The sequence below is a fragment of the Sapajus apella genome, unplaced genomic scaffold (genome assembly GCF_009761245.1).
Source record: "Sapajus apella isolate SASKATOON/1434 unplaced genomic scaffold, GSC_monkey_1.0 scaffold47, whole genome shotgun sequence".
NCBI lineage: Eukaryota > Metazoa > Chordata > Mammalia > Primates > Cebidae > Sapajus > Sapajus apella.
In genome coordinates this window covers 16822273-16846000 of record NW_022436987.1, presented here as the reverse complement: position 1 = coordinate 16846000, position 23728 = coordinate 16822273, and the positions used below count along the sequence as shown (strand labels likewise).

The window sequence follows — 23728 nt, the reverse complement described above, 5'->3', positions numbered from 1 at the left end:
AAAACAAAAACTCCCAGTAGCCAAAGCTAGAACAATTTAAGCAAGAAAATAAATAAACTAGTATTTGGTTTATAACATAAAGTATAAAATAAACATCCGTAAGTACATACTGACAAAAAGGAAGGAAGAAAGATCTCCGACATACAAAAAACAATTCCAAGTAATTGATTCATCTATAAGAAGGGAGAGCATAATCCCAATCCTTTTGTTGTAGGCTCCAAATAGTGACTTTCTTCTGAAGAATGCAGTATGGAAAGGGAGAAAGAAACAAAAGAATAATTTTACAGTGGAGAAATCTGCTAAACACAACCTCAGGCCAGGTAATCAAGGTTAAAACATTAAGGGTGATAAAGCGATGTTGATAGAATATACCCTTGATATGACAATGAAGAGAATGATACTTCTATTATCTTCCTCCAAAAACAGATAATCCCAGTCTAATCATAAAACAAAAATCAGGAAAGTCCCAATTGAAGGACATTCTACAAAATACCTGACCAGTATTCCTCAAAACTGTGAAGGATATAAAAATCAAAAGAAGTATAAGAAACTGTCACAAGCAAGAGGAGTCTGAGGAGACGTGACTATTAAATGCAATGCTGCATCCTCAATGAAATACTGGAATAGGGAAAGAATTAGGGGAAAACTAAGAAAATCTGGATAAAGCATGAGCTTTATTTGATAATAATGCACCAATATAGGTTCATTAATTGTTACAAATGTACCAAATTAATGTAAGATTCTAATAACAGGAGAAAATAAGTGTGGGATATAAGGAACTCTGTTTAGACTTTATTTATAATAAAATCTAAAACTATATTAAAATAGTTTATTTTTAAAAAGAAGCCTACTGTTTTAACAACTAACTGTTTAACCAAAGATAATGTAATATAGTGAATCAAATATGTCATTTTCAAGTCATTTAGAAATATAAAATTAAATTATTGGTATTTCACATATTTGGGGAAAGTATCTGCAATTTCTATCACAGGCAGGGAGATAAATATGTAACGTGCTGCAAAAAAAAAAAAAAAATATATATATATAAAAGAAAAACCTAACTGACAGGAAATGGACAAGATATATAAACAGAGTGATCTAGTAAAGTAAATTTAAATGACCACTCAATGTAGAAAAAGATGAGTATCTCACACATATTTTGAGAAATGCAATTCTAAATGATACTAAGATACTGTGCTAAGTGGAATAGCTCCCAATAGCCATTATCTATCCCACTATCATCAGACAGGCAAGAATCTAAAAGCATAACAACACACTGCTGATAGGGCTGTGGGGAAACAGGCACTCTCATATATTTGTTACAAATACAAAAGGCAGGGGAGTTTGGCAACGTATGGCAAAATTACATACATCTTTTTTCTCTGATAAATAAATTCCATGTCAAAAAATAAAATGACCAAAATATTATAAGACCAAAATATAAATATAAAATGACCAAAAATATAATGACCAAAATATACAAGAATTCCCCACTTTAGCAACATTTGTAATAGCATTGGGAAAATAAGCCAAACAAAAATGGTAACTATTATACAAAAGGATTGAGAGCAGAAAGAAGAAAGATTTCTCTGAAAACACTTTCATATTTTCAACTTAAAATAGATTTACCTTCAAGCTAATAAAGCCTAATCTTCAGGGGATCTTACTTGCATCTGCCCCTTGCAAGGGTTTAAGAAGGCTTCTAGCAATGTGTTCCTATGGTAAAATATTTTTGTAAATGTTTTAAAGTAAGACATGTTTTCATATGTTTCTTAAAGAGTGATATCAAAATTGTGTAAGCTTTAGGCTCATCTAAATGTTACTTGATCTGTGGATTTCAACTTTGGAATCATGTAAATGCTTTACATGGTTAAAAAAAAAAGTAAAAATAAATAAATAGAGAAAACAAGCCAACAACATTTCAATTGTTTTAATTTGATCAATTTCACAATCCTCATTCCAGAATACTAAATATTAGTACCGTAGTGAAAAGCAAACTATCATCTATGTTAAAATTATCAGTATAAGAATGTAACTCTATTTCCCCATTTTCGCAAACAGCATTTTTTACTTACTAAGAAACTAATGAAAACTTTTTGTCCCTTTATTCACCTTTTAATTGATAATTTAAGTTTGATTTTTAAATGAATTGTACTTCTTCATGATCATCCTCAGACATGTACATACAGACAAGAAGAGTGATGCAATAGAGAAAGAATACTGAACTAAGCCTCAGAAACTTGAATGCTAGTAAAGGATTAACACCTTAAACATAAGGATAACTTTAGTCATCTCATTACACCTCTTAGACCCTTCATTTTCTCATTTGTAAAACTGGAAAAAAATAAAATCCAAGCAAAGTGTTATGCTTAGTGTGTCATTCTCATTGATATGTCTGATGTTATTTTTTTTTGCCTACAGAAACTAATATTTTTCCTAAAGTAATACATTCTCAAATACCATGTAGAAGAGCATGTCAAATAACTGAAGTGAAAAAGAGCATCACCATTGCAGACTACAAAAAGATGCCCCATTTGTGTCCATGCAAGAAAGGATAGTACTGATCGCTGCTTACCATTGTTTCTTCGTTGATGAGAAAGCTGGTCTCTCTGCTGCTCAGGCTCTGCTAACAGTACCGGGGGAAGATATAATTCTGTTATTAATAGTGCAGGTGGAGCAAAGGGAGCTTTTAAGATTCGCTAACAAAAACTCTATATTCTCTACGCAGAAACACTTAACCTGGAACCAACTGAAATCATATGCAAAACTGTGGACATATATATGTGTATACACATGCATGTGTGTTCATGTATTTCTGGTATGTATCTGTAAATGTGCCCATGGGGCAGGATGTGTTTGCCTGTAAAGTGAGGGGAGAGAGTGACCTTCAGAAAGAATTAGAATTTGGGAGGTAACTTTATAAAATCATGAAAAAAAAATGGATACAAGAAATGGTTAAGAACTACTCTATATAAAGAAATAACAAGGAAGTCTATCATTTTATGATACTGCATCCTGAACAGGCCCAACAGGAAGGGCAGAATTAATTGGCTATTTTATGCCCTTCAATATATATTTGAAATTATTAAAGGGAATACCTTGGAAAATGCACCATCAGGATTCTTAAGAATTTGAATGTATAACCTTTCCAAAAAAAGCCATACATGTATAAAATACATACAAACCATTTATAATTAATGCAATAACGATGCTTCCCTCTGTGTACAGTAGATTCCCAACTTCTCAGGTTACACAATGGTCCACACACAACAGGACACAGGCCTGAGATAATACCCAATCATTTCTCAGCAGTCTCTAGTGACAGGTACAATAGAACATATGGAGAGACAGCAACTAACAGAAATGATCTGAAATTCATGTACAGATTGGAATTCACTTACCTTGTTCTTGGAAAAATCAAAATTAGCATCTCATTATGCCCACATAATGCTGGGAAAAATCAGTTTTCAAAATAGCAGATAAAACATGCTATTGACATATTTTTTTAAATGCTCAAAGAGCACCTTGGAAATATACCCAATGCTACAAAAGTAAAGTAATAGAATGTGCCACAAAAGCAGTAATTTCTCTGTGTTCTTTAAAAGAGAATGAAAGATAATTTTGAATTTTGAAAACATACAATTTTCATGCTACTATATATTTAATATAAATTGCAAGATGAATGCAATCTATTGTACTAAAGTAATACTGAAACAGATGGGAAGAGTTGTGGGAAGACTGAGAATCTGTGAGTAAATACAGGCCCAAAATATAGTTGTAATTATAATCCACTTATATGTGATTCTATCTACTTGTGGGCCTTGAATTAATTCCACTAGCTCATCTAAATACAACAGATAATAAATGAAGTTAAAGAGTATCTTGATCACTCAATTCTGAAACAACAGCCTCTAAAAATAAACTGCGCAGCTCCATTTCTGCTAATAAATTTATTATAGCTTCATTTATATTGACTTCTGATAAGTTTTTTCAATTATTTGAGCTTTTTCAGTTATAGAATGTTAGTTATTTTGCTTATAGAAGGATAGAAGAAAACCTTATATTCAAGAGTAACAAGGCCAGTCACTTTACAGTCTCTCCCTTTAGGAAAAAAATCCTTGCTCTGATTTCCAAGCAAAAGATGTGGTTATATTTTCACTTTGCAGAATGTAAAATAAAATAACTTAGATTACTTCTACATTTTGCTGAATCAGTCTCATTTCTTAATAAGCTTAGTCTTAGGCAAAAGGAGAATCCTTGATGTTCTCGATCCTACATTCTCCTCTACTGTAGCTGTGGCTTCATGACTCAGGTTGCCTCCTTCCCTGACCCCAACTATTAAAGAATTGACTGAAATGGTACAAAATGGAATGAAATTAATAAATGGATCATTGACACAAACTTCTACTCATAATAAAACATGGCAAAATTCAGAGGAGCTATAAATAATCATGGAAACTGAATAGCCATCCAAATATTCTGAACTTAAGTAGTAATAATTTGGAGATTCAGAAAAAAAATACTCTATACATGATTCTTAGAACAGCATTTTTAAAGTATTATTTTACAGTGAATATGAAGCTTTAGAATCAGATTACCTGTGTTCAGAATCCCAGCTCCAAAACATAGGAGATTTAACAATAAAACAATTTACATAGTTTCAGTTTGCTTCATAATCTTTTTCTTAAATTATATAAAACCCATTAAATACACATGTAAAACTGATTACATTTGTAAACTTGAGCAACTTAACCTCTCTAAACCATAACTTCCATACAGTGAGATTAAATAATACATGGGAAGTTCACAATAAATGTTGGCTTTTTAAAATTAATATTTGCTTACTTTCTAGTGATCATATAATAAATTTAATATATTAATCATATCATCCATGTTTAATTCACATGCATTCTCTGGATTGCCAAAAAGATTGTAACAATGTCCAATGATGGACTCATACCAATTGTAAATCAGAGGTAAAACTGGAATAGCTTTTTAAATGTTTAAGCAATCATAAAAGCACAGAAGACCCTTTCAAAGTATAAAATAATTTTGAAATAATGGACCTAAAATTCCTACATATTCTTCTGTCTTATAAAAGCCTAAACATTCATCATATCTATAAATTTGTTAATGGACAAAATTATTGATTCTAGTAAATTCTGCCTTAATCCAATAGTTGATGAATATTCTATTATAATTTTTTTTGAAAACTGACTGCCTCCTGTCCATAGATGGGGTGAAAAAAATTGACTGCAATGTGTACAGCTTGTATTGTGTCAGTAGAGAAATATAATTTAGCATTGAAGAAAGTGAAATAAGTTGTATTTACTTTTTTTACTTTTTATTTTGCAATAAATATAGCATCACAGGAACTTGTCAAAATAATACACAGAGATCCCATGTAACCCCTACCCAGTCTCCTCTAGTGGTTATTTACATCTTATATAACCATAGTAAAATATCACAATCAAGAAGCTTATATGAGTAAAATGGCTCTGTATGGCTGAAAGTCATTTTGTCACATGTGTACATTTGGGTAAGAGCCAGCCCTGTCAAGGTGTAGAGCTATTCCATCCACAAAGATCTCCCTCATGATAATCCTTTAAATTTACATCCACTTTCCTTCCCTACAACATCCATGTCCCCTGGAAATCACTAATTTGCTCCATCTTTATAGCGTCATTTCAGTAGTGTCATAAAAATGGAATCGTAACATATGTGTTCCTCTAATATTTTTCTTTCACTTAGAATAATGTCCTGGAGATCTATCCAAGTTATGTTTATTAATAGGTCATTCCTTTTACTGAGGGATAGTATTCCATAATAAGGCTGTGCCACACTTGGTTAACCATTCACCTGCTGTAGGACATTTAGGTTGTTTCCACTTTTGACTACTACAAACAAAGCTGCTATGAATATCTGTTTAGTTTTTTGTCTGAATATATGTTCACATTTCCGCCATATAAATGCCCAAGAGTATAATTACCCAACTGACATGAAAATTTAGTTTTTTAAGAAACTGCTCAACAGTTTTCCAGAGTGATTGTACCATGTTGTATTTCCACCAGCAATGTATGAGAGATCTAGTTTCTCTGCATCCTCACTAGTAATTTGTATTGTCACTATTTTATATTTTAGCTCTTCTAATAGGCATATATTTACATCTCACTTTGATCTTATTTTGTATTTTCTAGTGGCTAGTGATACTGCAGATATTTTCATGTGCTTATTTGCCATCACATTTTCTCTTTAGTGAAAGATCTCAACATGTATTTTGCCCACTTTCTAATTGAGCAGTTTGTTTTTGTAAAATATTGAAATTTTATGGGTTCTTCATGAATCATAGGTACAAGTCCTTTGTCTGATACAGGATATACAAATATTTATCCCAGTCTGTAGCCTGTCCATCGTCTTAACAGAATCTTTCACAGAACAAGAATTCTTACATTTGATAAACTCCAATTTATCAATGCATTTCTTTAATAGACGATGTTTTTGTTTGCAAATATGTCTATAAACTCTTCACCAAGACCTGATTTCCAGGCAGTTTGATTCATTTTTTTCTTCAAAACATTGTATACTTTTATGTTTTACATTTAATCTATGATCAATATTGAATTATTTTTTGTATAACATTAGATTAAGTTCATAGGTTTGCCTATGAATATAGAAATGTTCCAGCCTGTTTGTTCCATTGAACTGCTTTTGCACATTTGTCCAAAATCATTTGGCTATACATGCATGGGGCTATTTCTGGGATCTCTATTCTGCTTTATTAATCTACATGCCTAACCCTCTCCAAATATCACACAGTCTTCATTAGACTACAGCTAAAAAACAAGTCTTAAAATAAAAGTCTTCTTTTTGTCACAATCATATTCTACTTCCTTTGTATTTCCATACAAATTTCTGAATAATCTTGTCTATGTCTATGAAATGTTGTACAGAGATTTTAACTTGTATAGCAGTTTGGGTTTCCATGTGCTCATTACTAGTGTATAGAAATATAAACTGATTTCTATACAATTTTCTTATTTTTTACAACCCTCTTACACTCATTTAGTTCTACGAAATTTTGTTTTTGTCTTTAATTTTGTAGATTTCTTGGGATTTTCTATGTACATCACGTCATCTGGAAATGGGAAGAGTTTTATTTGTTCCTTTCTGATATGTATACCTTTTATTTTACTTTTTTGTCTTTTAGCTCCCAATTTAATGAGAAGGGTGAAGACATTTTGGCTTGTTCCTCATCTTAGGAAGGTGTTTAGCCTTTTACTATGAAATATAATGTTACTGTAACTGTTGTGTGGAGTTCTTTATCAGGTTAAAGAAGTTCCTCTCTATTATTGGTTTTCGGAGAATTTGTGTTTGTTTTTAGTAAATAGAGTTAAGTTTTGACAATATTTTTTTCTGATAAAAATCACATGATTTTTATTTTTTAGCCTTTGGTGACATATATCAATTGTTTTTCAAAAAATGAATGGAGGCCAGGTATAGTGGCTCACTCCTGTAATCCCAGCACTTTGGGAGGCCAAGGCGGGCAGAACACTTGAGGTCAGGAGCTCCAGATCAGACTGACCAATGCGGTGAAACCCCATTTCTACTAAAATTACAAAAGTTAGCTGGGGGTGTGGTGGCATACATCTGTAGTCCCAGCTACTCGGGGGATGAGGCAGGGGAATCGCTTGAACCTGGGAGGCAGAAATTGCAGTGAGCGGAGATGGTGCCACTGTACTTTAGCCTGGGTGACAGAGCAAGACTCTGTCCCCTCCACACATAAAACAACATGAATAGAGTCTTGCATGACTAGAGTAAACCCCACCTGGTCATGGTGCATAATTATTTTTATATTACTGAATTTATTTTCATTTTTTAACTGTCTCTTTTGGTACCAAAGTAATGTAGGCCTCTGACATCAATTGAGAAAGTGTTTGTTTCTCTTCTACTTTCTGGAAGAGATTGTATAAAATTGATGCTAATTCTCCTTTAAACATTTGGTAGAATTCTCCAATGAAACCATTTAAGCTTGGAGATGTCTTTTAGGGGAATTTTAAATTATGCATTAGTTTAATTAGTAGTTACAGCACTATTCAAATTATTGTTTTAATATTGAGTGGATTATAGTTTGTGCTTCTTGATGAATAGGTCCATTTCATCTTAGTTGTCAAATTTATGTGTGTAGAATTGTTAGTAGTACTCCTTTATTATCTTTTTGATATCTACAGAATCCATATTGATATATCCTGTTTTATTTCTGATATTTGTCATATATGTCCCAGCCCAACCCAATTTCTGCCAGTCTGGCTAGAAGTTTGTCAGTTTTATATATCTTTCCGAAGAAAGAGCCTTTGCTTTCAATGATTTTCTCTAATACTTTCTGGTTTCAATTGCTTTTATTATTTCCTTCTTCTACCTGCTTTGGGCTTGTTTTGCTCTTTCTTTTCTTTTTTCTTTCTTTCTTTCTTTCTTTCTTTCTTTCTTTCTTTCTTTCTTTCTTTCTTTCTTTCTTCTTTCTTTCTTTCTTTCTTTCTTTCTTTCTTTCTTTCTTTCTTTCCTTCTCTTTCTTTCTTTCCTTCTTTCTTTCTTTCCTTCTTTTTCTTTCTTTCTTCTCTCTCTCTCTCTCTCTCTTTCTGTTTTGTTTTGTTTTGTTTTGTTTGTGACAGAGTTTCACTTGTGTTGCCCCAGCTGGAGTGCAATGGTGCGATCTCGGCTCACTGCTTGCTTGAGACCCAGTTTCACTTGTGTTACCCAGGCTAGAGTGCACTGGTGCGATCTTGGCCCACTGCAACCTCTGCCTCCTGGGTTCAAGAGATTCTCCTGCCTCAGCCTCCCAAGTAACTGGGATTACAGGTACCATCACCATGCCTGGCTAATATGCTTGCTTCCCTTTTACCATCTGCCATAATTGTCATAAGTTTCCTGAGGCCTTCCAATCATGCTTCCTGTTAGACCTCTGGAACTGTGAGTCCATTAAATTCCTTTTTTTCATAAATTTACCAGTCTCAGACAGTTCTTTATAACAGGGTAAAAACAAACTAATACTGTATACATTTTATCATCATTTGAAATAAATGTGTATTCTGCTGTTGTTAGGTGGAGTAGTCTACAAATGTCAGTAATATCCTATTGGTTGATGATGTTGAGTTTGTCCATGTCCTTGCTGGTTTTCTATTTAGTTGTTCCATTTATAGGGATACTAATGTATACAATTATATTTATAGATTTTGTATATTACTTCTTTCTTTACTCTTAGTTTTTGATTAACATATTATGATACTGTTATTTTTTTGTATGCACCTTTAATACTGCTATGTGTCTTGTTGGATAGATCCTTTATCATTATGTAATGTCCCACTATGCCCTGGTAATTTTATTTTCTCTAAAGTATACTTTACATATATTAATGTAGCACTCCTTTATTATAGTTAATGTTTGCATAGATTTGTTATAACATAGGTTTTTGATGCATTTATCATGTTTTTGCTCTACTTTGCAAATCTGCCTTCTAATTGGTGTGCTTAGACCATTTACATTTTATGAAATTCTTGATGTATTAGGAATTAACTCTGCCATTTTATCTTTTTTGTTTTCTGTTTATTCCCTATGTCGATATTTCTGTTTTATTTTCCAGGAGTTTCAGCCATAGGTAGCAAAAAGAATAGGGAAAACTTCCTCTGCTCCAGCTTTCTGGAAGCAAGAGCTGCATTCACTTTTGAACTAATTAATTCAATAATAATATATCTACTTAATAATTCTAAACATTAACAGCCAATTTTTGTTTTTGCTTCAGAGAGATGTCAGTTTTACTCCAAAGTCCTTTATATTGAAAAAGACATGCTAAACCTAACTATAGGTTGAGTCTAATAGGAATTTGGTATGACAGTGCTATTCTTCTCAGAATGAATCCAGACCTGTCACTTGCTTTCTTATAAAGCAAAATTAAAAGCAAACAAGCAAACAAACAAGCCTAGAAGTTATATATTTGAAATGTTTATAATTTAAATTTAATTAAATAAATTTCTCAATTTGGCAAGCTAAAACATGAAGCCTTAAAATTTGAGGAAAATTGTTTCAAGTGAAAACCTGAGCTTGAAGTCAAGAATGCACTAACCATTGTTCTCGAAACGTACAAATAGGTAAGAATCAGCGTACATATGACCTGATGAAATTCTTTTTGTGTTCTAGAAGCTTATTCCTGGAATATACATAAATGTGAAAGATGTACAGAAGCAAAAAACATGTACTGTAATTGAAGTTAACATGATCATACATCTAAAGATCTGTGAGGAGCACATTATTATTATGCCAATATAAGCAAACTGAAAATGACAACATATTTGCCATCATTTAAGCTGGATCAATCTTATGAAATGAATCTTTCCTCAGTCCACTCCAAGACATGAAAACTTTAATGTTTCGTATACATTATTTCCAAATAATTGTCTTTACTCACCCACTCACTCAATAAATATGTATTCTGTGCCACACGATTTCACTGTAGTTGTGGCAACATTTCTTTATGACAGTGGTTTTCATCTTTAGTGGCAATAGGAGTCACCTGGAGTACTTTTTTTTATAGTCATGCCCCCTGAGGTTATTCCCAAAGATACTGATTTAGCAGTCTCAGCTTGAGCCCAAGAGTCTACAATTTTCAGAAATTCTTCGTGTACATTCTCATTCCTTTTTATATATTGATCTGCAAACACTATAAAATCGCTGTCCTATGTGATCTTCATAGTTCCCCCTGGTTCTTATATTATTTCCCTCACCATTTAGGTCACTGAACTTTTATTTCTTTTTTAACTTTTATTTTAAGTTCAGGGATACAAGTGCAGATGTGTTGCATACGTAAACTTGTGTCATGAGGGCTTGTTGTACAGATTACTTCATCCTCCAGGTATTAAGCCCAATACCCACTAGTTGTTTTTCCTGATCTTCTGTCTCCTCCCACCCTCCATCCTCCATCCTCCAAAAGGCCCCAGTGTGTGATGTTCCCCTCTATGTATCTGTGTGATCTATTAATTTAGCTCCCAATTATAAGTTAGAATCTGTGGTATTTGGTTTTCAGTTCCTGTATTAATTTGCTAAAGATAATGGGCCTCCAACTCCATCCATGTTTCTGCCAAGGACATGATCTCATTGTTTTTTATGGCTGCATAGTATTCCATAATATATATGTATCATATTTCCTTTATCCAATCTGTCATTGATGGGCATTTAGGTTGACTCCATGCCTTTGCTTTTGTGAACAGTGCTGTAATGAACATACACATGCCTGTGTCTTTATAAAAGAATAATGCATTCCTTTGGCATATACCCAGTAATGGGATTTCTGTGTCAAATGGTATTTTTATCTTTAGGTATTTGAGGAATTGCCACACCATTTTCCACAATGCCTGAAATAATTTACATTCCCAACAACAGTGTATAAACAATCCTTTTTCTCCACAGCTTCACCAGCATCTGTTATTTTTTGATTTTTTAACAATAGCCATTCTGACTAGTGGGTCACTGAACTTTTAAAGGAACTCTATAACTTCTGAGAATCTTAATGAGCTTATTCAGCCAACTAGCACATAGCCAACCTATTCTAGAAGGATGTGTTGTCCAAGCAGGAATTTCAGTCATTCCTGGAAATTTTTTAAAACCCTGTTTACATCTGTCTAGACATCCTGAAACCATTCAAGGATATCTACCTCTGTGAGAGCTACACATAGGATTCTGTATCAACTAGAGCCTATCAGAAAAATTATTTCATTGAAATGCCTTTAACATGCTTATATTCATTATAGAGCCAATATAAATTGTTTGTATTTTTGGACAATTAATATAAGAAGGCCTTTGGTTAAAATAATTCTGAATTTTTACGAGTTGTATTTAATTTATTGTTCTATCTAATGTGTTTATACAATTCAGCTTGAACCCCAGTAGAGTCATAAATAAGCACTAATCATATACTAATAACTGTAAAATAATAAGCTACCATAGACTACGCTTGCATTACATTATAGCAAAATGTTAAGCCAAATACTAGTATCTCATATATCAATGCTCAGCATATCTGAGTTTATTTCAAACAGAGCCTCAAAACAAATTCAAACATCTGTTTGTTCCTTTATAACATCTAGAAAAGATCCAATATTAAATCTGCATGGAACATGGATCTTGCTTTAGCTACTAAAAAATGAATAAGAGGACAAAATAGAATGTATTATAAGTAATTAAGTACAAAGACTTAGTTAACCTTATCTTGATTTTTTTATTCTGATTTATAAGGAAGCTAATACATATATATTTAACTTACCTCACTCATTTGGAAAGAGTAGTCTATGTCTTTGTGGGCTATTTTCCCTAAATTAAATAAGAAAGAGAAAAACATGTTAAATTAGCCAGATGATCAGAATATGTTCAAAAGTCTGCCTAAAGATAAAATAGGAATTCAATGAATTAAAAAAACTCAAAGAAAAAAATACTAGAAGAAAAGACACAAGACTATTCTGGAGCTAAGTTGTTTAAAATAGACTCCAAAAGAAGTCTTACCTAAAACTGTCTATAATGGGAAAAGCATAAAACACTGATGTGTAGAATACAATCTCAATTACTGAGAAATAAGCTTTACTTTGATCAATGCAGTTACCAATCCATAACAATAAAACCACTAAGAGGGAAATATCCAATAGAGTATCCATTGATATCTCTTAGTTCTCATCATATGAGATTTAATATTCTCTCAGCTTGTTTTCCTGAAATCAAACCAGACAGGTTGCAAGTAGAACACTATCAGAGTACTACCAGTTTCTAAATAGGCCAAAGTACTTTCCCTACACAGGGATAGCTTTGTAATGGTTATACATGTAGTCATTTGCACTAAAATACAAGCTCAAATAAGTTTGTGATGCAAAAAATTGTTAAATATAGAAATGAAATTATTTCAGTTCTAAATATAGAAATGAAATTTTCTAGTGATTCCAATTTGAAAAAGCCCTAACATGGAAACCAGCATTCTCAGCAAACTGACAGAAGAGCAGAAGATCAAACATCGCATGTTCTCACTCATAGGTGGGTGTTGAACAATGAGAACACATGGACACAGGGAGGGGAGTACTACACACTGGGGTCAGTTGCGGGGAAATAGGGGAGGGACGGTGGAGGGTGGGGAGTAGGGGAGAGATAGCAAGGGGAGAGATGCCAGATGTAGGTGATTGGGGATGAAGGCAGCAAATCACACTGCCACATGTGTACCTATGCAACAATCTTGCATGTTCTTCACATGTACCCCAAAACCTAAAATGCAATAAAATAAATAAATGGGGGGAAAAAAGAAATATTTAAGTCACAAACTTCCTATGTAAAATTTTTTTGGAGAAAATGTCACAATGGGAATGGTATAAAATGTTAGCACTTTAAGTTTGACTATAATTTTAGAAATAGAATAAAAAAACAGTGAATGAAACTGGACAGAGAGCCAGAACAAGATACCTCGTTATATTGAAACTTGATATTGAACCATTGTAGGGGTTGACTAATGTCTGTCCCACACACAAATTCATGTCCATCTGAAACCTTAGGCTGAAACCTAATTTGGAAATACAGCCTTTACAGATGTAATTAGTTAAGGATCTGGAAATGAAGTTATCCTGGATTTAAGGTGGGCTCTAAATCCAATTATGGATGCCCTTCTAGGAACAGAAGAGGAAACAGGCACAGAGGAAGGCATTATGAAGATGAAGGCAGAAATCAGAATGATGTGTCTACAAAGCCAAAGAACACCGAGTATTTCAGGTGCTGTGGCCTGAGTGTGCTCATGGTGCAGAACCATTATGAATGGGATTAGAGCCCTTATTAAAGAGATCCCAGAGAGCTGCCTTCCCTCTTCCATCATGAAGACACAGTAAGAAGATGCCCTTATGAGGCAGGAAACAAGCCTTCACCAGACACTGAGTTCAGCACCTTGATCTTAGACTTCATATCATCCAGAACTGTGAGAAACAAATGCTTGTTTTTATAAGTAAAAAATAATAAAGCAATAGCATAAAACCCAAAAATATAAAAAAAATAAATCTACCATTTGTATAGTTTTTTCACAACCCAAGTATGATAGTGCAATTCATTTTCACAGATTACAAAAATCACTCAGTTATTCTCTTAAAAATTTAAACCCATTATATACATAAATTTACACTCAACAGAAATTCAGCCATTATAGGTCAACTACTGGATAAGGTCCAAAGTTTTCCACAGAGGAACATTTTGGTTTTTGATCTGTACATAGAGATACAGAAGTTTATCTTAAAACAAGACTGTATGTAAAAATAAATACTGGTTTGTAAGAAACCTTTATTATATTTATAATTTTATTTTCTTTCAAAAAGCAGATTTATGGTTCATAGCTTTGCTAGTATAAAATGGGGCCATTCTCGATATAAGTTCTTTGCCTTTGGCAAATAGAAAAACTCTTTAAAATTAAGTAAAACTAAACTACCTCTCCAACCTCACCCTTTTGAGCTCTTAAGTCTGGCCCACTAGTCTCCCTTCAGACCCTTATATCTTCTTCAGTTCCATTCTTCTTTGTGGGGCCTTAACACACAATTATTCCTCTGCAAGGAATGCTCTCTGCCATAGATTGAATGTGCTCCCCAAAGTTTTGTGTTGGAAACAACCTGCAATGCAACAATGTTGAGAGGGGATTAGGTCATGAGTGTTCTGCCCTCATAAATGAATTAGTGCTATTATCACAGGAATGGATCTGTAACTGCAAGAATGGATTTGTGATGAAACAAAGTTAGGCCCTGTCACATGTAGCGCGCAGATTCTCTCAACAAGTGATGCCTTCCACCATGTTATGACACAGCAAGAAGGGGCTCACCAGATGTGGTCCCGTCTTGGACTTCCCAGCTTCCAGAACATGGACAAAATCAACTTCTATTGTTTAGAAACTACTCAGTCTGTAGTACTCTCTTGTAAGAGCACAAATGGGAATAACAGACTCTCTCACCCGCTACCTTGCCCTGGGTAATTCTTCACATCCTTCAGATATCAGCTTGAAAGTCATTTTCTCTCCTGGGAAGCCTTCTCTCACTTATCTGACTAGTTCGAAGCATCTGATGTATCTCTACTTGATGGCACTTGTCAGGGTTTAAATTTTACATGAATATGTGTGCTTTTTGATTAATATCTTTTTATCCCTAAAAGTGATAAAATCTTTTTATCCTGAAAAGTGAGCACAATGTCTGATTTTGTTCTTTTAGCGTACTGATTGGCAAATGAAAGATGGCTTGATAAAAATATTTATTGAAAAATTGAATGAGCAAGCCAGCAAGGGAGCCAAGTTCATCTACTACTGTGGCTGCAAATGATAAGCCAAAATATATTGATAACTTGCCATGTACTGGCCCTGTGCAAAGAGCTATAACAGATATTTACACAGCATTTCCTTTGTATTACATATTATAAGTAATCTAGCAATGATTTAAAGTATATGCGAGGATGTGCATAGGTTACATGCAAATATTATGCCATTTTATATAAGTGACTTGAGCGTCCTAGGATTTTGGTGCCAGTGGGAGATCCTGAAACCAATTCCTTGTGGATACTGAGAGACAATTGAACTCAAACACATACATAACACACCCACACAACTTCTCCTTCTAGGTGAAAATTCAAATCCTATGTCAGCAATTTTTAAAGTACTATCTGCCAACCCCTGTCAAGATATAATTTATTTTACTTTTTGTATGTGTCAAATTTACATATTTTTTACTTTTATAATAATATTAAAACTGTATTTGTCTTTTTCGTTCTGTTGACATTTGCACCAATGATGTAAAAACAATGGGATTAAACTACTGTTGCCATCATATGAATTAAGGCCATAACACCAGACTATACTATTAGTCATTATATTGTCTACCATCATGCACTGTCAGTACAAAAAAGAAACAAAAATCTAGTTCAACCTAAAAATGTCCTTGATAAACACTAAAGCTTATGAATTTTAGAAAATATTGACCCTGAACACACAAATTTTTAATAATCTATAAAGAAACAGTAAGAATGCAGGAAGAGCTGATGCTGCATTCCAAAGTACCATCGTTGCCTCATGAAAAAGTACTTTAAATTGCAACTAAAGTAGCTAAATTTTTCATCAAACACCAATTTAGTTGAAAGTTTGGCTGGAAAACATATAGAGTCATGTAGACTTGACTATTTATCAGATACTATCTCAAAAATTAATGACATGACTCTATCACTTCATTGAAAACACCTGACAGTATTTATTACCAAGGATAAGACTTGAGCTGCAAATGAAATAATTTTTGTAAATTTGTGTCTTTCACTGTGACCTTAACAGATCCCCAAGGCATTCCTGATAAGATCAGTGATGATGTTAGCATCGCTTCAGTATTTTATAATGATATATATCAACATTTGGAAGAACTGTATAATTTAGTAGACAACTGTTTTCCAGATAAGCAATACATGATGTTACAAAACCAAAGTGCAAGACAGAACAATAGATTTTAATGAAGCAGTGACAGAAAATTCATTTCAATGGTTTCAAATTCTACATTACATCTAACTGTAAAGAACCTATTATTCATTTAATTTGGGGGAAAATCAGAGAAGAACATCCATAATTGTATGAAAACTCTTTAAAATTATCCTCCCTTTTCAACTATATATCTGTAAGAAGCCAGATTTTCTTTATACACTTCAATCAGAATACAACACATCACAACAGAGTGAATGTAAATGCAGATATGAAAATATCTGCATTATATTTTAGCAGGCCAGAGATTAAAGAGATTTTTTTAAAGTAAAACAATGCACTCATCACTAAATTTATTTTGTTTTAGAAAATATACCAATTTTCATAAAAAATATGATAAGATGAAACAGAAGATTCCTAGATGTAGGAAATTTGAGAAGATGCCATTTAATAAAATAGAAAAGTCTGTTAATGATGGGTGACTGATACAACAGAGGCTACAGAGTACTAACAATTATTTTTCCTCCTCCTTATTCTTTGCTAATAAAACCCTAATTATATGCTGTGTTAATATACTCAAGCAAATAAAACATTTCCTAGCCTCTATCACAAGAGTATGACATAAATTCAAAGCTCTCAACTATCATAAATGGGATGTCTATCTCATGTTTGTGCAAACCTAAATAGATAATGCAGGTACTTGGCATGCAGGAGGTAAATGAATGTTATTCTTGTTGATATTGTTATTATTCTATTCTAATATTAAGCTTCAAAACTGCTGTAAATTCTTTGGTCTACATTTCAGAGTATTGGAATAAATTTGAAATAATTCCTTTCATATTCAGATCTTTGTGTGGCAGGATCTGCTCTTAAAATATTTTACTCTAAGCAAAACATGAAAACTAACCAACTATAGCTATACCACTTAACTTTCTGAGTGCAGGATTTCTCATGTAAATGATAAGAATGTAAAGAGATATGATTTAAAAATATTAAACATCATACAGTTTTACCATCAATGAGTTTTACCCATGATTAATGCCTAAACATATAGCTCAAAACTCAGTTGATTCTGATCATCTCTCATTGGATATGTAAATGAAAAGGAGACCAAGTTAGCATGGCTTTATAATGAATAGATAAAGAATAGTTTTCTAAGTAAGAGCTTTGTCTCAAGATGTGATAGTTGACATTGATTTTGGGAGCCTTTTCTCTTTTAAGGACAAAAACCATCACTATTATGCCAAAGAATGATGCATCAAAGAAAATATAGTTACAATCACAGAACAATCAAACAAGCGCAAACCTTAAGCTAGGTTTAAAGAGTTTTACAATTCTATTTTTACAAAAAGACAGTTGAAAAATTGCAAACACTAGGCCCTCTTTTTTTCTAATTATTTCTGCTCCATTTAACATAAAACAATTAGGAGAAAAAATATTTTCAAACTGCTATTAAAATTTGATGCAATGCATTTATTTGAGAATATGGAAAAGGGACAAGATGAATCCTCCAGATTACCTTGTATCGTTACTAGTTCTGCTTTCACACTTTAATCTTTAAAATTACAGCTTCCTTTCTCTAGAACTAACACCTGTTTTCTTCCCTTTCTAACTCTTGCTTATTTTTCACATTATATCAGCCTAGATCTCCTCCCTTCAGGCCTTGCCTAAGTCCTCAACTGTCCCCTGGGTTGGCCTTCCACCTGCTCCATATCACTTTGAATGCGGCCATCTCTGGACACCTAGCCCAATCCCTCCACAAGACTGTAAGCTCCAGAGAACCAACAGGGACACATTTTGTCAACTGCATCCTTTTCTGAAACACTGGGACATTCAAGAGAATAGATGTATCTCCTGACACACCATGTGCCCTCTCACCCCTGCACTTACTGCTTGCTAGCTCTCTCACATGCATGCACACACACAATTAAATGTTCACACAGGCCATAGACTCAGACACTTTCACACTCCATCACAGAGTATAAAGATGCTATAACTATGCACAATCACCAAACGTCTGTCAAAACAGAGGCCTGACTGAAGAGGTGGGACCTGAAGCCAACAACTCTGTCAGCTTATTGCTATTCCTTCAACTTCCTCCAAAATGAATGAATATGACTATACTCTTCCTGCAGGCTATAATCCAGGCATATGAAAGATTTGGAGAATTATCAAATATATGACAATATAATATGGAGAATTATCAAATATGTGACAAAAGTAAAGCCAGCTGAAAGACTGAGTCTTGAGTTTTCACTGAAAGCACATTACTAAGAATACACACTCCAGCAAATCCACAGCCCAAAAATAGCACTTGTATTTACCAACTGGTCTTCTCAGTTTACACTCTTACTAGCAGTATAAAATAAAATATCTGAAATCAAATATTAACATTACTAAAGGACAGGTGGCTTAGTTGAACACAATGCTTAACGTAGCTATAAAGATACAAACAACTTATTCAACTTTTAATGGGCTTTTCCAATGCTAAACTCTCAAACTGCCTTTGCTATACTAACTGTATCATAAATCAGCTAAAGAATGAACATTTCTCGAGGCTATGGTGAGCTATGATTACACCACTGCACTCCAGCCTGGGTAACAGAGTAAGACCTTGTAAAGAAAAAAAAAAAAAGTTAAATTCCAGGCATATTGACATTTTACTTGCAGTGTTTATGTAACTAATTAAATGTTCTATTACCTTCTGCCATTAGAATTTCATTTTTAAAATTAGAAGATATTAGAAAATTAGCCAACTGAAGATCACTGATTTGCTTATGTGTTTAATTATGAAAAAAATAGAGATGTAATAAATCTTGTAACTATCCATTATGCCTAAAAGGCAAAATGGTACATTGCCTTTCTTACGGTAAGTCTTACAAACTCTCACATTCAGTCTTTAAAGGTGATTTAGAAAGCACATACAAAATCCAGGCTTATCTATATGGGTAAATGTAAAAAGTCTGCTTATATTTTAAAATATAGAAACAGAAGTAGTTACTAAAAATTGATGCTCTGGAACCTCAATTTTTCAGCCTTCTTCAGCCAACACGTTTGTTTTCATAAGTGTCATTTAACTCCAAGAGAAAATGTATCTGGAAGTAGAGTTCTAAAAATCTAAAGGAATGTCCATTGGGGAAAAGAAACACTCTCATAACTATGCACTTTTCATACACCCTAGTGCTATGGTTTGAATATCCCTCCAAAACTCATGTTGGAATTTAACTGTCATTGTTGTCATTGTAATGGTATTAGGAGGTAGAGCCTTGAAGACGTGATTAAGTCATGAGGGCTCGATCCTCATGAAAAGATTCATGTCATTCTCATGGGAATGGGTTAGTTACATCAGAATCAGGTTACTAATGAAAGAATAAGTTTGGACACATTTATCTCTTGGTCTCATGCACTTCCTTGAACTTCCAACATGTTAAGAAGCAGCACAAAGGTCCATGTCAGATGCCAGTACCATGCTCTTGGACCTTCTAGCCTCCAGAACCAAAAGGCAAGTAAACTTATTTTCTTTATAAATTACCCAGGCTGTGGTATTCTTTTGTAGCAAAAAAAAAAAAAAAAAAAATGGGTTAAGATACCTAATAAGAATCCAGGTCTCAATATTTGGCAGTAAAACTAAACCAGCAAAACGACTGACATGCTAAGAAACATCTAAAAATATATGAGTCATATGAGTGGCCTGAACTATGCTGCTCCTTAGGCCCTGCTCTCATCAATACTATACTTCTCTGCTGCCTGGGTTTTGGATTTTTGAATATACCAAGATATGCAAATTTGAGCAAAATGCACTAATTAGGCTCAGCCATCAAATGTAGGGTACTCCTCATCAATATCTTTTTCTCTCATCTCCACCTTAATCAGAGGCACAACTTAGATCACATGAGAAGCATAAATAGATTACAAAACCCTTTTTAAAAAAATGGGAGAGGCCGGGCACGGTGGCTCACGCCTGTAATCCCAGCACTTTGGGAGGCTGAGGTGGGTGGATCACGAGGTCAAGAGATCAAGACCATCCTGGTCAACACGGTGAAACCCCGTCTCTACTAAAACTACAAAAAATTAGCTGGGCATGGTGGCGTGTGCCTGTAATCCCAGCTACTCAGGAGGCTGAGGCAGGAGAATTGCCTGAACCCAGGAGGCGGAGGTTGCGGTGAGCCCAGATCGCGCCATTGCACTCCAGCCTGGGTAACAAGAACGAAACTCCCGTCTCAAAAAAAAAAAAAAAAAAAAAGGGGATAGTGTGACTGGACTTGGTGGCTCGCACCTGTAATCCCAGCACTTTGGGAGGCCAAGTCAGGCGGATCACCTGAGCTAAGAAATTCAAGACCAATTTGGGCAACAGAATGAAATCCATCTTCATTTAAAAAAAAAAAAAAAAGTAACCTGTGGGGCAATGGTGGTGTAGCACCCATTGTCCCAGTTACTCCAGAGGCTGAGGTGGGAGTATCGCGTGAGCCCCAATAAGTATAAGAAAATACTTGCCACATTAATCACTAGGGAAATATAATCACAATCATACTGAGTTACGACTTTACAACCACTAGGATGGTGAAGAAGTTGCTTTTTTTAAATAATGAAAAAGACAGACAATAACAAGTGTTAGTGAGCATGCAAAGAAATTGGAACCCTTACACATTATTGATGGGAAGGTAAAATGCATATGCCTGGAAAACAGTTCAGCAATTTCTTAAAATGTTCAATATAAAGCTACCACAAAAATTCCAGCAATTCCACTCCTAGATATATACCCAAGGAAAATAAAAGCATATATCCATATGAAAACTTATACATTAATGTTCATAGCAGCATTATTAATAGAAGCAAAAAAAGTGGAAATAACACAAATCCTACCAACTGATGAATGGATAAGGTAGGGTATAGCTCCACAATGGAATAGTATTCGGCAATTAATAAGAATGATGCACTGATAAAAGCTACAGTATGGATTAACTTCAAAAGCAATCTAAGAGAATGAAGCCAGTTACAACAGACCACAATTGTATGATTCTATTTATATGAATGGTCTTGAATAGGCAAATCCATAGAGATGATAAAGAGATTACTGGTGGGAAGTGGGGAGGATGAGAAGTGACTGCCTAAAAGGTTTCTATTTGGGGTGATGAAAGTGTTCTAAAATTAGATTCTGGTGATAGTTACAAAACTCTGCAGGTAATTAAGGAACATCGAAATTAACACATCAAATAGGTGAATTTTATAGTGTATATATTATATCTCAATAAAGCTGTTTTAAAAAGGGAACGAGGAGGATGCAATAACACACGGTATTTCTCTATGCCTTTGAAAACTGAAGAGTAATAATGATCGGATCTTTTGTTACTTTGGAAAGCTGTTTCCATGTTTAGATCCAACACTAAACACGGCATGAAAATAAAGCATCATTGAAGAAACTGGGGTCCTGGAGATAGCAGCAAAATAGTATGTGCATTTTAAGAAAAATGCGCGTATTAAAATAGGCCCACGGAACATACGCGGTGTAAAGGCTTTGGCAAACAACGGGTAAATATTTGTCAAAGGAATTAAAGGGCTTAACGAAAGCTGTGTAAAAGCAGCAGCAGCTTTTCCAAGTGCCTATGACTCTCAAGATCTCAAACTGATAGATCTTAGGATCTGCTACTCCTGTAATTAACAAGCATCTCAAAGCATAATTAGTAATGAGCAGAGAGAGTGAGGTAATAAGACTCAAGGACCAGCTCCTTACACGCGGGACAGCTGTCTGGCACTCTACACTGCTGCTGTGTTTAGGAGAGCCTTCGTTTCCAGTGGCTGGGTTCGGAGGCCCAAGCACCGCAGCGCTAGCCTCGCGCCCCTGAATTACTCTGCAGCTCCCCGGCCTGCAGGGGAGCCAGGAGGGTGCTCCCGAACCATGGGGGTCAAAGGTCGCAGGTCCCTAGCGCGCAAGAGCAGCAGAGAAATCTGTGGGGCGCCGAAGCCCACCCCACTCACCCCAGGCGGGGGACTCTCTGCCCCGCAGTCCGGGTCTCGCGCTGGGCACGCCACGCTGTGAACATCCCTAGGACTCGGGCTGCAGGGCCGCCAACGTCCCCCTGGGGCCGCTGCGCCGCGAGTGGCGGGGTGCAGGCAGGCAGCCCGGCTCTCCCTTGACGCCTTTTGGCGTGGTCCTACCTTCCTCCGCCAACACTTCGAGGAGATTCGGGTCCCCCATCTTCGCCAGCTCGTTAATGGCAGTGCTGCCCGAGAGGCAGCAGGGGAGGAACCGCTGAGACGCGCGTGGAGATGTTGGGTAGATACTGAATCTGACTGTGGGCCGCCGGAGTTGAGGCTGCGGGACTTCCAAGTGGCTGGTCTTCCTTCCACAGGCCTTCTTCTCCTCCTCCTCCTCGGTCTCCACTGTCCCTAGATGCCTCAGACAGTGGGGCTTCTTCTCCAGGGGGTACTTCCCCTCGACCCGGTCCTCCCCGACCTGCTTCGCGCTCTTGGCCCTGCGCTTCACCACCCTCTCCCGGTAGCGCTCCTGGGCGCCCTCCCAGTACTTCTCCAGGTACCTGTCCCTGTGCCTGCCCGGCAGCCAGTCTCGCAGCCGCCGCTCCTCCCGGCGCTCGCCAGGGTCCTTTCCACTCCTGCCCTCCGGCAGCTTTCCTTTCTCCTTCGCTCCCTCCCGGTTTCCCCGCCTCTTTCCCCGCCTCCAGACCGCAGGAGCAGCCGGCGCCCCACGCTCTGAGGCCGCCATCTCCCCGCCCCCCGGCCCGGCTGGCTCGACGCCGGGCCCCTCCTCTCCGCTCCAGCCGTCCGCAGGTCGCCGCTCGGCCGCCTCCCCACCCTCCTCCGGGCCCGCTGCCTCCCGCAAGTCCTCGGAACAGGCCGCCTCCGGTCTCTCCTCGGGACCCGCCGACCCCCGGCCCTGTTCGCCGGCCTGCTCCATTCTCAACAGGCTTCGCACGGCCCTTCCCACCAGGTCCACCCACGACCAGAAATCCTGGTTCCCCACGGCTGCCGCCTCCCTCCAGTCGGAATCCTCCACCGATCCCCACAGGGGATCCTGTTGCTCCCTCCGCCAGTTAGCCGGGTCCTCATCGATCCGCTTGGCCCTAAGCCCACCCTGCGCGCCACTCGGAGAGAGCCCCCTCCCACTTGGGGAGTTACTTTTTGTCGCGTGGGGGTAAGTCCCCCTCCCTTAAAGGAACCCCTCCCTATGTAAGGCCAGCGCACAGCTGGAGTCTCAAGGTTCCAGCAGCCCCTTCCCCA

At 36.1% G+C, this 23728-nt stretch overlaps 1 protein-coding gene across 7 annotated transcripts in view; it reads right to left on the bottom strand.

Annotated features, from left to right (window-relative positions):
• The window catches only part of ANO5 (anoctamin 5), a 94597-nt gene extending 71436 nt beyond the window's left edge, over window positions 1-23161 (bottom strand). For 2 of the 7 annotated variants that reach the window (XM_032240988.1, XM_032240990.1), the window contains exons 1-3: window positions 22649-23161; window positions 12308-12354; window positions 2576-2626 (exon numbers count right to left, since the gene is read on the bottom strand). In XM_032240988.1, the coding sequence (XP_032096879.1) occupies window positions 2576-2626; window positions 12308-12354; window positions 22649-22688 (138 nt within the window). In that variant the 5' untranslated portion in view covers window positions 22689-23161. Of the gene's footprint in view, window positions 1-2575; window positions 2627-12307; window positions 12355-22468; window positions 22611-22648 lie in introns of those variants that run through there. The other 5 variants (XM_032240989.1, XM_032240991.1, XM_032240993.1 and 2 more) reach the window with 4 other exon arrangements.
• Between the last annotated feature and the right edge of the window lie 567 nt (window positions 23162-23728).